Below are 18,220 nucleotides of genomic sequence, written 5' to 3'. Positions count from 1 at the left end.
CATCTTCCCCACCTAGTTTTTAAAAGAAAACAAATAAACACAATGAATAACTTATTCATCTTTTATAATAACAAACTTTAAATAGTAGAGGAATAAAATAAATCAGTTTTTATTAGGCAATTACTGTCCTAGACTATAAACCACAAATATAAATGAGAAGATCAGGATTGCACATTGCAGAACGGAAAAAATGACTTATAAATGGAGTTACGCAGTTTTGATCTTCTGGCTCAAAGGCAAAAGAGCTCGTGGTCATTAATACAGCATTCTCACATTGAATATTTAAGATTCTCAAAGCCTATAACCAAATGCTATGCAAGTGTTATCCTGTGGTCTATTCCAAATACTATGCAAGTGTTATCCTTTGCTCTATTTTCCTCTCAAGTTTAATGATGACATGATATCTTTAGGTGTATTAAGTTGTATTTATCTTTTCAAATAAAATTTTTTGGGCATGAGAAATTTCCAATAAGTTACATATATAATGTTATTTCCAAAGATGGCTATTATCCTACGGAACGAGGATGAGAAGTTTGTTGATCAAGATGTTCTTGAAAAACATATTTGGTTTAAATTTTATAATAAAGTATTGTATGATCATGTATTATCTTTTGTTTTAGCCTTTTTGAAAAGAAGTTGAATGTGTTTTGACGATGTACAATATATTCTACTTTTTTATTTTTAGATTTAGTTCAGATTGAATCCTATCTAAACCTCACATAAGTAGTTGAAGAATAATTTAAACAATTTACATCAAGCATTTGTAATTGTATTTCAGACATTGAGGTCACTCTTTTTTATTTGTAATATTTTCATATTTTTCCATCGATTTTGGGTTGCTTTATCATCTTTTATTCATGGAAAATAAAAATAGGTATTCTTCTATTTACAAACGAAAATTAATTTTAAATTTAATTTTATACGATTTTTATGAACATAACTAAAACATGTTTTTAATTTTTTAATTTAGTGATAAAATAAAAAGAAACAAAAATAACTATTTTTCCTTTTTAATTAATTATTATTTATTTTTTTTAAAAAAAATGATAATATAAAAGATTATATATTGTGCTAAATTATAAATTGAAAATCAGAATATTGAATAGAAGTATAACATAAACAATTTAACAAAACTAAGTGAAATTTTTTAAATTGGTAGTTTCAAAGTTATATTTTTAAAATTTAGAGGATAAAAAATCAAAAATTAAAATGAAAGATTCAAATTCTAATTAAGTTTGTATTTTATTTTTAAAAATTAAAATATTAGGAATTCATAAAAATATTTTATTTTTATTCATGTTGATGAACATTTATTAATTTTAAAAATTTTGAGAATTAAAATATTACTAAATAAATATTTAATATTTTTAAATAAAATTTATTAATAAAATTTCACCAAATAATTCATTTAGAATAAATAAAATTATAAAAATAAATATTTTAATATTTTAATGTCTATACAGAGACATTACTTTTTTATTTTTAAAAAAATATTTCTTTATTCTACCCGGCATGTCTTATTTATAAACATACATTTTCTCTCTTTCACAGCACTAATTCTCCACCGTGTCGCGTGACCGTTTCTTCTGTCTCTCTGTATAAATGTTTCGTGTCACTTTCTTTTCTCATTTCCACCGTCAAGAGTCACTCTCTTCTCTCACTCTTCATTCGTTTCCAGTGTCTAGAGTCTCTCTGTTTCTTCGCACTGCCACACGCCAATGCCTCATATTCGGTTAAATGTCTAGACTCTTCTTTCCCTTTTCTTCTGTTTCTGCAATTCAGACTCTGCTTTTGATTCCTGTGTCTGTGTTCAAGTTCTTTCTTGAACTTTCATGTTCTTGTTTTCAAGACCGGCTGGTTCTTTCTTGAACTTGCGTGTTCTTGTTTTCAAAATCGGGTATTTTTCTTTTTGTAATGTATTTGATAGGGATATTGATTGCATTTAAGGGAAAAGATGATGTGGTCATATGTGACATAGGTTAATATCCACTCGATCACTAATGTTTTGTGTGCCCATTATTTCACTTTCAGGAGTGCTGTTTGGTGGCAAACTGGATTCACATGACTCAATAACTGATCTGTCTGCTTTTAAGCTTTCCTATCAGTTTCTGGGTTCTCTTCCGTTCCGTCCTTTGTTCTCCGCTTCTTCAAGGTAAACGCTTTTGTCTCTGCGACTCTTGTGGTCATTTTCTCCTTGCACTAACAGGGCGGCCAAAACTCCTTCTTTGCCAAAAACATTGTTCAAGAATTCAGTGCTGCACTGCTTCTTGATTGAAATTGAAAAGCTATTTGATGTTTCTATAGTTGTAATTGTTTTTTTTCCCTCAAAACTCAAGAAAAGTCGTTCTTGTTGAAATTCTTGAATGTGTATTTTATTTTTTTCTTTGTTCAGTATCTTTTTGACCACATTTAGAAAATACATTCTTTCTAACTTTTGTGTAATTGGTAAATCATATTTCTATTTTTTTTTATTATTATTCTTCACTCCTGGGATCTGTAACAGTGTGCATAATGGAAGCTTTGCAAACAAATTTGGATGGAAAATCAAAGCGGTATTAAGACCCTGCATTGACATATCCTTTTTCTCAGGAACAATATTCATTATATTGTCAGATCGGTTCGGATGTATGTTTTCGACATTTTTGGTTATGAATTTCTTTAAATCCCAATTTTATTGCATGTTTTGGTGGTTTAAAGTCTTTTTTCGTCTGAACCCTCTTCTATTCTAGGTCTGATGCCAAGGATTTGCTAGGGGATGACTGGTACAATGACATGGGAGGATTGTTCAGCAGCATGCAAATCAATACAAAAGAAATACTTGGGCAAATGTCTTGTTCTAGTGACCTTACTGATTATTACATGTCTTGCAGCTTTCTTGGATGTCACTTGGATAATGATAAAATATGTTTAGTCCCTCTAAAATTATCGAACTTAGCTTTTAGTCTCAAGTTTTTTTTGTCCTATTCCAGACCCCAAATTTAAAAATTCATCACCTTTAGTCCTCCAAATACTTAAGTAGGGCTTAAACATGGTTTTAAGACTTTATTTAAACTAATTTGAAGATAAATAAGTGTATTTCCAATTTTGTGGGACTAAAATTGACAAAATTTTAGATGGGCCAAAGCCAAACTTGAAAAATTTTCTTAGGAATAGGAACAAAAACATATTTTACCCTTTTGTTTTTTATTATAAAGGCATTCCAGTAGATTGATTTAATTTTTCTTATGTTTGGTTTCATGCGAATAGTCTATTTCTTCTTAACATTAATATTTGTTAAAGTTGTTTTTTTTTTTAATTTGGTTTCTTTTCATGGAAGATTCTTCAGTGCTTATCTATTCAGGGCCTTAGCTCATCAGATGGTGGAACTGGAAGCAGTAGCGGTGCTTCAAGAGAAATTGTTAAAGACAGATAGCCTTTCAATTGCTTTTTTATGAGTAATTTCTTTACTAGTTTTGACACATCTACATGTATTATGTTATCAGGTTTGATGTTATGTTTGAGGAACTCCATCGGAAACAATCCCAGTTCTTTACACCAAATTGGGACTCTCAGGCTTGCAGTTGCTGAAATCTTGTTGCCAGCCTATAGATCGTTTGTTAAACATTTTTGGTGGGTTCTCATTTTAATTTATGTCATTCCTATTTATTATGTAGTGGGTTAGCATCCATGAATGTGAAATGGTGCCTTTGAAACAGAAATACATATGCTTATCTTTGCCTTTGATGCCTTGTGGTTTTTGTATGATCTATTACTATTTTGCAATAAGTGCATAATTGGGAACCTGGTATGTCATTGACCTCTAGTGGGGAGTGGAAAGAATCCTCACAAGTGCATCAAATACACACCAAAAGATCTAGACCGAATGTTGGGTGAACTTTTTGAAGGAAAAAAGATGTGTGAAACAAAGTGGTAAAATAATTGTTGATAACTTAAGATATGTGTATTTTAAATTTAGCATGATGGTATTTGGTGGTTATTGGTTAATGCCTTTACTGTGGTTTGGTTTCTTTTCTCACTCTCACTTGTTGTAATTCACCAGGTTTTATTTGGTAGCTAAAAAGGAGTTATCGTTGGTTTTTTGTGTGATAAGATGGTGAATGATTCTGTATAGTTCGTTTGATTTTCTGCCTTAGTTTTTAGGGTTTGTTTGGAAGTTTGTTTACAGAAGTTTTGCATTTTTCAACATATAAAGGTTGAAGCTGTGCCAGTGTTGGATTGATGTTGAATGTGGGTTAAAGTCAACTGAGTTGATATAGTCTAGAAGGCAAATGTATTTCTGCCACGGGTACAAGTTTGTAATTATATAACTGAAATTTTAGCAGTCTTGAGGGCAATTGCATGTAAGAAGGAATTGGTGTAATATTCTGGCATCAAATTTCATATAGGAATTTTGAATATAGCATACTCATAATAGGTTGAAAAATTGGTTGATTTTTTGTCTTTGATGAGTGGTATTTATTTATTTTTAATTGCTAGAGTATAAGGAAGCAATATACTTGTGCATTGTTTATTACAAACTACATTTTGTACTTGTGCATTGCATGTGTATGTATATTCAGTTCTTATACTATTAATCACATTTACAAATTTCCAATCTTGCTAACTTAGGCTTGAGAGGTGTCTAGTCAGGTTGAGGTTTGTGTTAAGATCCCACCTCAGTTAAGCATATAATGGTTGTGATGGTCTTTTTAATGACTTGTGTCATCCTCTTCCCTTCAGACAAGCTTTCAGAGTTGAGATGAACCCAATCTGTTCTCAATTATAATATTTTCCCATTAGTTATTGGTATTCTGCTTTTAGGAGTGTTATTTGGTGGTAAACTGGATTCACTCTGGAGCCCTCTCTGGTACAAAAAAGCAAAAGAAAACAAAAAGTGGATAAATGATTTTTAGAGATAGAGTGAATGGAAAGAAGAATGATGGAGAAGGATACAAATCTGCTGTATGCATAGTTCTTTTAATTCTCTTTGAATTATGGATTTTTTATTTTGTTAGCATAATAATGTGTATTGCCTTAGCGATGATCATGTTTATGTAGTTTTTCAGGTGTTGGGACTTGGGTGTGATTTTGCATCTTGATGACAAGTATAACAAGTGCAATCAAATATAAAATAACTTTTGATATCGTCAAAGATTGGGTAAGATTAAGTTTTTTGTTATTGATTATTCTTTGTTAATTGGTGTGTTGATCATAATTTTATAAAAAATGTAGTTATCTTAATTTTTGTTGAAATATTGATTTTTTAAAATATTAATATTGATTAAAATATTACTTCTTTTTTAAATTGAATTTATCTTAAATTATATATTTTAATAAAAATAAAATAAAAATGATAAGTTAGTCCATATAATGAACTAAGGGTGAAGTAAGTTGATTACTAAAATGAATTAAGTTAATTTTTAATAGTTGAATTTATTATTTATTTAAAAAATTTAGCCCATGGACTTACCCTAGCCTTTACGGTTTAGTGGGCTTTTTGACTTTATGAATTTTTTCATCCATGAACTTTTATGGTTGTGGGCTTTTTTGGCAGTCTCTTTCGATATAATGGATTCACTTGTCTAAAACACTTAACTGTCTCTCTGCTTTCTTAGGCTTTCCTATCTGTTTCCGAGTTCTCTTGTGTAGCGTCCTCTGCCCTCTGCTTCTTCTCTCTTCATAGTTCAAGAGCGAAACTCAAGAAGCCAAAGGACATGCAAAAGTACTAGTAGAATCTCCCCTATGTTAGGTAAAAGCTTCTGTCTCTACAACCCTTGTAGTCATTGTCTTCTTCCTCTGCCAAGGCTGCCAAAGGAAAGTTAAGAAAACATTGTTCAACAATTCAATTCTGCACCCCTTCTTGATTGAAATTGAAAATTTCTTTTTTTCCTCAAAATTCAAGAAAAGCCGTTCTTGTTGAAATTCTTGAATGTCTTATTTATTTTTTCTTTGTTGAGTTGCTTTTTAACCACATTTATAAAATACACTCTTCCTAGCTTTTGGTGTAATTGGGAAAATATGGTAAAATCATATTTCAAATATTTTTTTTCTTTATTTATTTTTTATTTTCATTGTTGAAGTATTTTTTTTAGAGAAGTCGGTTTTTATCTTCACTTTGTGTTTTTCCGCTTTATTTCAATCAGATGCAAGAATCCAAAAATCTTTTTTTCATGTCGAAGAGATGCGAGAGGACGAAGCAGCCGTGGCATTGCAAGATGCCATCCTACAAGACTGCCTAAGGTTTTGTTCATATTTATTATTCCAATTTCTTTCATTTCTTATATATAATGATAATTATTTTATATTATGTTCTGTGAATGTATTATCTGTGGGTATAACTATACCAGCATACTTACATTTAATGTTAACAAGGTAAAAAGAGGGATAAAATGTCTATAATTTAAATCAGTTTTAACTTGATTATCGTTTCAAACTTGTTTTTAAAACTATTATAATTAAAATTTAGTTTTAAAATTGATTATAGTTTACAACTGGTTTATGATTTGAAACATATTTAAAATTGTTGGTAACTTTGATATTCCTTGCGGCAGAAGCTCAATTTCCCACCAATTGATTTTTTTTTCCTGCTGGATCATGATTTTCATAAGCTAAGCTTTCGGTTTTGGTCTTTGTGATAGTAGCCCATTATTAGTTGTACTAACAAATTGTAACCCATTCTTTATTTCTTTTACACCTTTTTGTCATTGATTGTTTTTGAAATGTATGTGTGCATGTTGTTTGTGACTCTAGAGCATGATATGTTTTGTATTCTTTCTCACTTTTTTCTTTCTGGTTATCTTTAAAGTATGCAAGTCTGTGCCCTATCTCTTTTGTTTATGTCTAGCTCTATCTTTGTGTGTTCTGTGTGTTTGTCTTTGTCTTTGTATGTTTATGAGTGTGCCTGCTTGTATGTCTTTGTGTGTGCATATCTATGCCTTGTATTTGTGTTTGTGTATGCTATGTGTTCATCTCTTTGTTTATGTGTATGCTTGCTGTTTATGTTTGTCTGTGTGTCTCTTTACATGTGATGTGTTTGTGCTGGTGTCTATCTATGCCTATGCCTTGTCTTTGTCTTTGTGTGATTTATCTTGGTCTCCGTGTTTGCCTTTATTTGTGTATGTGTGCTTTATCTGCCTGTTTTTGGATACAAGTTTGTATGTGTCTTTATCTCTATGTGTTTGTATCTCTCTCCCTCCCTCTGAAATGCAAAATCACGAATCTTGATGTTATCTATTTTGTGTATTGGTTTCCTAAATATTAAGAGGTCAATTTGTAAAGTTTTATTTTATATTCAGTGGTCATGACTTTTCTTATTTATCACGAAAAAGTTTTAGTGCCTATACATGTCAGTGACTTTTCACTTGCATTACTAATTTATTTGTAGTTTCCTTTTGAGTTGTCTATGAGACTACTAGTATTAAAAGGCCTTTAATTTAATTATTATTCTTTTAAGAAAGAATGCTCTATCATAAAATCATGAAATTTGTCTGGATCACTGAACTCCAATTCTTTGGTCTTGTTATGTTTTAACATTATTATTATGGTTGTCTTTGATAAATTGTGACTACCATGAAAGGGGACTACACTCTTGATATTTCTTATATACGGACATTTTTTTCTTTACATGTCTTAAGTAAAAGTTTGGAACCATACTATTGCCACTTTTAAATTATTTATAGAATTCAAGAGAAAAACTGTTTAGTAAATATATATATATAAAAAAAAAACCTCTAATAGGTGCCACAGTGTGTTTATTTCAATTAAGGCATTATAATTCTGTCATTAGAATGGGCCTGTGTTAGTGTCATCTGCCTCAGTGTTTTACTTTCAACTTATTTATAGAGGTTTACACTTTACACTAGTCACCACACTAGATGTTATATAGTTTACTATCATGATACATATTAGGTTTGGATAGTTGTTTTGTTTCGTTCATAAAACAAGAACAAGGCATTTTTCATAGTATTATAATCTTGCAATAAACAATTTCCTTAAATTTTGCAGATTGAAACTCTTCTTAAAGGCAAAGCTTGCTATGGAATAAAAGAAGCTGCAACTAGTTTGACAAACCATCTTGCACAAAGAGCTCACGAGACCTTTGAAGAATTTGAAGTGGCAATCGAGAAAGATGCTACAAATGCTGCAGTAACATATGGAACTGTCCATCCTTTGAAACACTCCTTGATTAACTATGTGAGGTATTTTTTTGAGTAAGTTCAGTGTTTGGGTAAATTCAGTGTTGTCTGATCCCAATTTTGTAGTCATATCTTCTAACATTTTTTGCCGTGTTCATTGATGATATGACAAATTTGTTAGTCATTATTTATTATCATACCTTAGATGTTAAGATTTTTAAAATTTATTTTACAGTTCTAATTTATTCTGCTCATGGACATTTTAGTGCATTTCTTTGTTAGATATGCTGAGAGATTGACATGCCATGTTACATGTTTGGTCACTTAGTTTCTAGGTGTTTCTTTTGTAGTTTTATTGAAGGGATATCTTATTGATAGAGTTGGTTTAGAATCTAAAGGAAAGAATTAATTTTTATTGATGAACCCGAAATACCAAATGTTGTGGCTTAGTTAGGATATAGGGTAGAACTAGAAAATAATGAATGATTAGATCTGTCTTGAGCCAATCAAATATTTCCAACTATTTGAACTTGAGTTTTATTTTCCTTATTATAAAATGATGATGTCTAAGAGGGAATTGTGCAATCCCATTCTTCTATTTTATTTATTTATATTTAAGAGAAACTATTTCTTAAAGTTCAGTTTTCATTCCCTTTGTAAGAAGGATAATGCTGTACTCTTCTCTAATATGTGTGTGGGTAATTTTTTTCACGATCTTTATTGTAGATCTGATGTTCAGTTTTCTTAAAATTCTTTATCTGATCTGATCTTTATTTGTCTAGAAGGCAAATGTATTTCTGCCGCGGGTACAAGTTTGCAATTATATGACTGAAATTTTAGCCGTCTTGAGGGCAATTGCATGTAACAAGGAATTGGTATAATATTCTGACATCAAATTTCATATAGGAATTTGGAATATAGCATATTCAGAACAGGTTGAAAAATTAGTTGATTTTTTTTTTTTTGTTTTTACAAATGTGAATTGTGGTTTGTGATTGTGTCTGTGATAGTGGTATTTATTTATTTTTAATTGCTAGAGTATAAGGAAGCAATGTACTTGTGCATTGTTTATTACAAACTACATTTTGTACTTGTGCATTGCATGTGTATGTATATTCACTTCTTATACTATTAATCACTTTTACAAATTTCCAATCTTGCTAACTTAGCCTTGAGGTGTCTAGTCTGCTTGAGGTTTGTGTGTTAAGATCCCACATCGGATAAGCATATAATGGTTGCAATGGTCTTTTCAATGACTTGTTCATCCTCTTCCCTTCAGACAAGCTTTCCGAGCTGAGATGAACCCAATCTGTTCTCAATTATATATTATTGTTTCCTATTAGTTATTGGTATTTTGCTTGACTAGTTTAACTCAGGTTCAATGGTTTTTTTTTTTGCCTTCTTAAAATCTCTCATTTTTAAAGGAATATCTTATCCTTATTTGTGCTATATTCCTTCTCATTTCTTCTTTTATTAGAAAATAGTGAATTGAGCTGCATATATGCTCGTGAGAAGGATTGGGTTTTCACTAATTTCATGCCTCTTTAATTTAATTGATATAAATTTTTTATTCATCTCGAGAACATGTTGGGTATTTGAATCCTAAAAACTTGTCAATGTCCTTGAATTTAAAAATTCATGTAGTCCTTATTTAATGAGTAGTTTGATTGACACGTGATAAACATTGAACATCTTGGTTGCCTTTATGTATGGATACTTTGATCGACATATGATGCATGAGATTATAAACGTTTTAAGATTATCTCTTGCCTGATGTCGAAAAATGTGCTTGTTTAATTGATGAGTTTTTTATTCATCACGAGAACATGTGGGGTATATGAATCCTAAAAAGTTGCCCATGTCCCTGAATTTAAAAATTTAAAACTTTTATGTAGCCTTTATTTAATGAATAGTTTGATCGGCACATGATAAACATTAAATATCTTGGTTGCCTTTATGTATGGATACTTTGATCGACATATGATGCATATGAGATTATTAACCTTTTTAAGGTTATCTCTCACCTGATGTCGAAAAACGTGGTTGTTTAATTGATGAGTTTTTTATTCATATCGAGAACATGTGGGGTATTTGAATCCTAAAAAGTTGTCTATGTCCCTGAATTTAAAAATTTTATGTAACCCTTATTTAATGAGTAGTTTGATCGGCACATCATAAACAATTAACATCTTGGTTGCCTTTATGTATGGATACTTTGATCGACATATGATGCATATGAGATTATAAACTTTTTCAGGTTATCTCTTACCTGATGTCGACAAAAATGGTTGTTTAATTGATGAGTTTTTTATTCATCACGAGAACATGTGGGGTATATGAATCTTAAAAAGTTGTCCATGTCCCTGAATTTAAAATTTTTTGTAGCCCTTATTTAATGAGTAGTTTGATCAGCCTATGATAAACCTTAAACATCTTGGTTGCCTTTATGTATGGATACTTTGATCCACATATGATGCATGAGATTATAAACTTTTTAAGGTTATCCCTTACCTGATGTCGAAAAATGTGGTTGTTTAATTGATATGAGTTTTTTATTCATCTCGAGAACATGTGAGGTATTTGAATCTTAAAAAGTTGTCAATGTCCCTGAATTTAAAATTTTTATGTAACCCTTATTTAATGAGTAGTTTGATCGGCAGATGATAAACATTAAATATCTTGGTTGCCTTTATGTATGGATACTTTGATCGACATATGATGCATATGAGATTATAACCTTTTTAAGGTTATCTCTCACCTGATGTCGAAAAGCGTGGTTGTTTAATTGATATGAGTTTTTTATTCATCTCGAGAACATGTGGGTTATTTGAATCCTAAAAAGTTATCCATGTCCTTGAATTTAAAAGTTTATGTAGCCCTTATTTAATGAGTAATTTGATCAGTACATCATAAACAATTAACATCTTGGTTGCCTTTATGTATGGATATTTTGATCGACATATGATGCATATGAGATTATAAACTTTTAAAGTTATCTCTTACTTGATGTCGACAAAAGTGGTTGTTTAATTGATGAGTTTTTTATTCATCACGAGAACATGTGGGATATATAAATTCTAAAAAGTTGTCCATGTCCCTGAATTGAAAAGTTTATGTAGCCCTTATTTTATGAGTAGTTTGATCAGTCTATGATAAATCTTACACATCTTGGTTGCCTTTATGTATGGATACTTTGATCGACATATGATGCATATGAGATTATAAACTTTTTCAGGTTATCTCTTACCTGATGTCGACAAAAATGGTTGTTTAATTAATGAGTTTTTTATTCATCACGAGAACATGTGAGGTATATAAATCTTAAAAAGTTGTCAATGTCCCTGAATTTAAAATTTTTTGTAGCCCTTATTTAATGAGTAGTTTGATCAGCCTATGATAAACCTTAAACATCTTTGTTGCCTTTATGTATGGATACTTTGATCGACATATGATGCATGAGATTATAAACGTTTTAAGATTATCTCTTGCCTGATGTCGAAAAATGTGCTTGTTTAATTGATGAGTTTTTTATTCATCACGAGAACATGTGGGGTATATGAATCCTAAAAAGTTGCCCATGTCCCTGAATTTAAAAATTTAAAACTTTTATGTAGCCTTTATTTAATGAATAGTTTGATCGGCACATGATAAACATTAAATATCTTGGTTGCCTTTATGTATGGATACTTTGATCGACATATGATGCATATGAGATTATAACCTTTTTAAGGTTATCTCTCACCTGATGTCGAAAAACGTGGTTGTTTAATTGATGAGTTTTTTATTCATATCGAGAACATGTGGGGTATTTGAATCCTAAAAAGTTGTCTATGTCCCTGAATTTAAAAATTTTATGTAACCCTTATTTAATGAGTAGTTTGATCGGCACATCATAAACAATTAACATCTTGGTTGCCTTTATGTATGGATACTTTGATCGACATATGATGCATATGAGATTATAAACTTTTTCAGGTTATCTCTTACCTGATGTCGACAAAAATGGTTGTTTAATTGATGAGTTTTTTATTCATCACGAGAACATGTGGGGTATATGAATCTTAAAAAGTTGTCCATGTCCCTGAATTTAAAATTTTTTGTAGCCCTTATTTAATGAGTAGTTTGATCAGCCTATGATAAACCTTAAACATCTTGGTTGCCTTTATGTATGGATACTTTGATCCACATATGATGCATGAGATTATAAACTTTTTAAGGTTATCCCTTACCTGATGTCGAAAAATGTGGTTGTTTAATTGATATGAGTTTTTTATTCATCTCGAGAACATGTGAGGTATTTGAATCTTAAAAAGTTGTCAATGTCCCTGAATTTAAAATTTTTATGTAACCCTTATTTAATGAGTAGTTTGATCGGCAGATGATAAACATTAAATATCTTGGTTGCCTTTATGTATGGATACTTTGATCGACATATGATGCATATGAGATTATAACCTTTTTAAGGTTATCTCTCACCTGATGTCGAAAAGCGTGGTTGTTTAATTGATATGAGTTTTTTATTCATCTCGAGAACATGTGGGTTATTTGAATCCTAAAAAGTTATCCATGTCCTTGAATTTAAAAGTTTATGTAGCCCTTATTTAATGAGTAATTTGATCAGTACATCATAAACAATTAACATCTTGGTTGCCTTTATGTATGGATATTTTGATCGACATATGATGCATATGAGATTATAAACTTTTAAAGTTATCTCTTACTTGATGTCGACAAAAGTGGTTGTTTAATTGATGAGTTTTTTATTCATCACGAGAACATGTGGGATATATAAATTCTAAAAAGTTGTCCATGTCCCTGAATTGAAAAGTTTATGTAGCCCTTATTTTATGAGTAGTTTGATCAGTCTATGATAAATCTTACACATCTTGGTTGCCTTTATGTATGGATACTTTGATCGACATATGATGCATATGAGATTATAAACTTTTTCAGGTTATCTCTTACCTGATGTCGACAAAAATGGTTGTTTAATTAATGAGTTTTTTATTCATCACGAGAACATGTGAGGTATATAAATCTTAAAAAGTTGTCAATGTCCCTGAATTTAAAATTTTTTGTAGCCCTTATTTAATGAGTAGTTTGATCAGCCTATGATAAACCTTAAACATCTTTGTTGCCTTTATGTATGGATACTTTGATCCACATATGATGCATGAGATTATAAACTTTTTAAGGTTATCCCTTACCTGATGTCGAAAAATGTGGTTGTTTAATTGATATGAGTTTTTTATTCATCTCGAGAACATGTGAGGTATTTGAATCTTAAAAAGTTGTCAATGTCCCTGAATTTAAAATTTTTATGTAACCCTTATTTAATGAGTAGTTTGATCGGCAGATGATAAACATTAAATATCTTGGTTGCCTTTATGTATGGATACTTTGATCGACATATGATGCATATGAGATTATAACCTTTTTAAGGTTATCTCTCACCTGATGTCGAAAAGCGTGGTTGTTTAATTGATATGAGTTTTTTATTCATCTCGAGAACATGTGGGTTATTTGAATCCTAAAAAGTTATCCATGTCCTTGAATTTAAAACTTTATGTAGCCCTTATTTAATGAGTAATTTGATCAGTACATCATAAACAATTAACATCTTGGTTGCCTTTATGTATGGATACTTTGATCGACATATGATGCATATGAGATTATAAAGTTTTAAAGTTATCTCTTACCTGATGTCGACAAAAGTGGTTGTTTAATTGATGAGTTTTTTATTCATCACGAGAACATGTGGGATATATAAATTCTAAAAAGTTGTCCATGTCCCTGAATTGAAAAGTTTATGTAGCCCTTATTTTATGAGTAGTTTGATCAGTCTATGATAAATCTTACACATCTTGGTTGCCTTTATGTATGGATACTTTGATCGACATATGATGCATAAGATTATAAACTTTTTAAGGTTATCTCTTACCTGATGTCGAAAAATGTGGTTGTTTAATTGATGAGTTTTTTATTCATCTCGAGAACATGTGGGGTATTTGAATCATAAAAAGTTGTCCTTGTCCTTGAATTTAAAAATTTTCTTAGCCCTTATTTAATTAGTAGTTTGATCGGCAGATGATAAACATTAAATATCTTGGGCATTTACGTATGGATACTTTGATCGACATATGATGCATATGAGATTATAACTTTTTTAAGGTTATCTCTCACCTGATGTCGAAAAATGTGGTTGTTTAATTGATATGAATTTTTTATTCATCTCGAGAACATGTGGAGTATTTGAATCCTAAAAAGTTGTCCAGTTCCTTGAATTTAAAAATTTATGTAACCCTTATTTAATGAATAATTTGATCGGCACATCATAAACAATTAACATCTTGGTTGCCTTTATGTATTGATACATTGATTGACATATGATGCATAAGAGATTATAAACTTTTTAAGGTTATCTCTTACCTGATGTCAAAAAATGTGGTTGTTTAATTGATGAGTTTTTCATTCATCACGAGAACATGTGGGGTATATGAATCCTAAAAAGTTGTCCATGTTCCTGAATTTAAAAGTTTATGTAGCCCTTATTTTATGAGTAGTATGATCAGTTTATGATAAACCTTAAACATCTTGGTTTCCTTTATGTATGGATATTTTGATCGACATATGATGCATGAGATTATAAACTTTTTAAGGTTATCTCTTACCTGATGTCGAAAAACGTGGTTGTTTAATTGATGAGTTTTTTATTCATCACGAGAATATGTGGGGTATATGAATCCTAAAAAGTTGTCCATATCCCTGAATTTAAAAATTTCTGTAGCCCTTATTTAATGAGTAGTTTGATCAGTCTATGATAAATCTTAAACATCTTGGTTGCCTTTATATCTGGATACATTGATCGACATATGATGCATGAGATTATAAACATTTTACGGTTATCTCTTACCTGATGTTCAAAAATGTGGTTGTTTAAATGATAAGTTTTTTATTCATCACGAGAACATGTGGTGTATATGAATCCTAAAAAGTTGTCCATATCCCTGAATTTAAAAATTTATGTAGTCCTTATTTAATGAGTAGTTTGATCAGTCTATGATAAACCTTAAACATCTTGGTTGCCTTTATGTATGGATACTTTGATCGACATATGATGCATGAGATTATAAACTTTTTAAGGTTATCTCTTACCTGATGTCGAATAATGTGATTGTTGAATTGATGAGTTTTTTATTCATCTCGAGAACATGTGGGGTATTTGAATCCTAAAAAGTCGTCTATATCCCTGAATTTAAAAATTTTATATAGCCCTTATTTAATGAGTAGTTTGATCGGCAGATGATAAACATTAAATATCTTGATTGCCTTTATGTATGAATACTTTAATCGACATATGATGCATATGGGATTATAACCTTTTTAAGGCTATCTCTTACCTGATGTCGAAAAATGTGGTTGTTTAATTGATATAAGTTTTTTATTCATCTCGAGAACATGTGGGGTATTTGAATCCTAAAAAGTTGTCCATGTCCTTGAATTTAAAAATTTATCTAGCTCTTATTTAATGAGTAATTTGATCAGCACATCATAAACAATTAACATCTTGGTTGCCTTTATGTGTGTATACTTTGATCGACATATGATGCATTTGAGATTATAATCTTTTTAAGGTTATCTTTTACCTGATGTTGAAAAATGTGGTTGTTTAATTGATGAGTTTTTTTTTCATCACGAGAACATGTGGGGTATATGAATCCTAAAAAGTTATCCATGTCCCTGAATTTAAAAGTTTATGTAGTCCTTATTTTATGAGTAGTTTGACCAGTCTGTGAAAAACCTTAAACATCCTGGTTGCCTTTATGTATGGATACTGTGATCGACATATGATGTATGAGATTATAAACCTTTTAAGGTTATCTCGTACCTGATGTCGAAAAATGTGGTTATTTAATTGATATGAGTTTTTTATTCATCTCGAAAACATGTGTGGTATTTGAATCCTAAGAAGTTATCCATGTCCTTGAATTTAAAAATTTTATGTAGTCCTTATTTAATGTGTAGTTTGATCGGCACGTGATAAACATTAAATATCTTGGTTGCTTTTATGTATGGATACTTTGATCGACATATGATGCATGAGATTATAAACTTTTTAAGGTTATCTCTTACCTGATGTCGAAAAATGTGGTGATATAATTGATGAGTTTTTTATTCATCACGAGAACATGTGGGGTATATGAATCCTAAAATTTTGTCTATGTCCCTGAATTTAAAATTTTTTGTAGCCCTTATTTAATGAGTAGTTTGATCAGTCTATGATAAACCTTAAACATCTTGGTTGCCTTTATGTATGGATACTTTGATCCACATATGATGCATGAGATTATAAACTTTTTATGGTTAACCCTTACCTGATGTCGAAAAATGTGGTTGTTTAATTGATATGAGTTTTTTATTCATCTCGAGAACATGTGGGGTATTTGAATCTTAAAAAGTTGTCCATGTCCCTGAATTTAAAATTTTTATGTAGCCCTTATTTAATGAGTAGTTTGATCGGCAGATGATAAACATTAAATATCTTGGTTGCCTTTATGTATGGATACTTTGATCGACATATGATGCCTATGAGATTATAACCTTTTTAAGGTTATCTCTCACCTGATATCGAAAAACGTGGTTGTTTAATTGATGAGTTTTTTATTCATCTCGAGAACATGTGGGTTATTTGAATCCTAAAAAGTTGTCCATGTCCTTGAATTTAAAACTTTATGTAGCCCTTATTTAATGAGTAATTTGATCAGTACATCATAAACAATTAACATCTTGGTTGCCTTTATGTATGGATACTTTGATCGACATATGATGCATATGAGATTATAAACTTTTAAAGTTATCTCTTACCTGATGTCGACAAAAGTGATTGTTTAATTGATGAGTTTTTTATTCATCACGAGAACATGTGGGATATATAAATTCTAAAAAGTTATCCATGTCCCTGAATTGAAAAGTTTATGTAGCCCTTATTTTATGAGTAGTTTGATCAGTCTATGATAAATCTTACACATCTTGGTTGCCTTTATGTATGGATACTTTGATCGACATATGATGCATGAGATTATAAACTTTTTAAGGATATCTCTTACCTGATGTCGAAAAATGTGGTTGTTTAATTGATATGAGTTTTTTATTCATGTCGAGAACATGTGGGGTATTTGAATCCTAAAAAGTTGTCCTTGTCCCTGAATTTAAAAATTTTCGGTAACCCTTATTTAATTAGTAGTTTGATCGGCAGATGATAAACATTAAATATCTTGGTTGCATTTATGTATGGATACTTTGATCGACATGTGATGCATATGAGATTATAACTTTTTTAAGGTTATCTCTCACCTGATGTCGAAAAATGTGGTTGTTTAATTGATATGAATTTTTTATTCATCTCGAGAACATGTGGGGTATTTGAATCCTAAAAAGTTGTCCATGTCCTTGAATTTAAAAATTTATGTAGCCCTTATTTAATGAGTAATTTGATCGGTACATCATAAACAATTAACATCTTGGTTGCCTTTATGTATTGATACATTGATTGACATATGATGCATATGAGATTATAAACTTTTTAAGGTTATCTCTTACCTGACGTCGAAAAATATGATTGTTTAATTGATGAGTTTTTCATTCATCACGAGAACATGTGGGGTATATGAATCCTAAAAAGTTGTCCATGTTCCTGAATTTAAAAGTTTATGTAGCCCTTATTTTATGAGTAGTATGATCTGTTTATGATAAACCTTAAACATCTTGGTTGCCTTTATGTATGGATACTTTGATCGACATATGATGCATGAGATTATAAACTTTTTAAGGTTATCTCTTACCTTATGTCGAAAAACATTGTTGTTTAATTGATTAGTTTTTTATTCATCACGAGAATATGTGGGGTATATGAATCCTAAAAAGTTGTCCATATCCCTGAATTTAAAAATTTCTGTAGCCCTTATTTGATGAGTAGTTTGATCAGTCTATGATAAATCTTAAACATCTTGGTTGCCTTTATGTATGGATACTATGATCGACATATGATGCATTAGATTATAAACATTTTACGGTTATCTCTTACCTGATGTTGAAAAATGTGGTTG

At 30.4% G+C, this 18,220-nt stretch overlaps 1 protein-coding gene across 1 annotated transcript; it reads left to right on the top strand.

Moving 5' to 3' along the window:
* Positions 1 to 797: 797 nt before the first annotated feature.
* LOC109809772 (uncharacterized) lies at positions 798 to 16,278 on the top strand. The gene is made up of 8 exons (XM_083075718.1): positions 798 to 1,732; positions 2,032 to 2,152; positions 2,504 to 2,625; positions 2,730 to 3,609; positions 5,038 to 5,137; positions 5,595 to 5,728; positions 6,123 to 6,219; positions 7,984 to 16,278. Exons 1-4 carry the CDS (start codon positions 1,603 to 1,605, stop codon positions 2,750 to 2,752), a joined length of 396 nt encoding a protein of 131 aa, XP_082931844.1. The 5' UTR covers positions 798 to 1,602; the 3' UTR covers positions 2,753 to 3,609; positions 5,038 to 5,137; positions 5,595 to 5,728; positions 6,123 to 6,219; positions 7,984 to 16,278.
* The last annotated feature ends 1,942 nt before the right edge of the window (positions 16,279 to 18,220 follow it).

The sequence above is a fragment of the Cajanus cajan genome, chromosome 5, assembly GCF_000230855.2.
Source record: "Cajanus cajan strain Asha chromosome 5, NIPB_CcT2T_4, whole genome shotgun sequence".
In the NCBI taxonomy this organism is placed as follows: Eukaryota; Viridiplantae; Streptophyta; class Magnoliopsida; order Fabales; family Fabaceae; genus Cajanus; species Cajanus cajan.
This window is presented reverse-complemented; position numbering and strand designations above follow the sequence as displayed.

Excerpts from the sequence above, each read along its gene's own strand:
- LOC109809772 (XM_083075718.1), top strand. The coding sequence starts at position 1,603 with ATGTTTCGTGTCACTTTCTTTTCTCATTTCCACCGTCAAGAGTCACTC. Across the intron at positions 1,733-2,031 it reads ACGCCAATGCCTCATATTCG|GAGTGCTGTTTGGTGGCAAA; the intron begins GTTAAATGTCTA and ends TTTCACTTTCAG. Across the intron at positions 2,153-2,503 it reads TTGTTCTCCGCTTCTTCAAG|TGTGCATAATGGAAGCTTTG; the intron begins GTAAACGCTTTT and ends GATCTGTAACAG.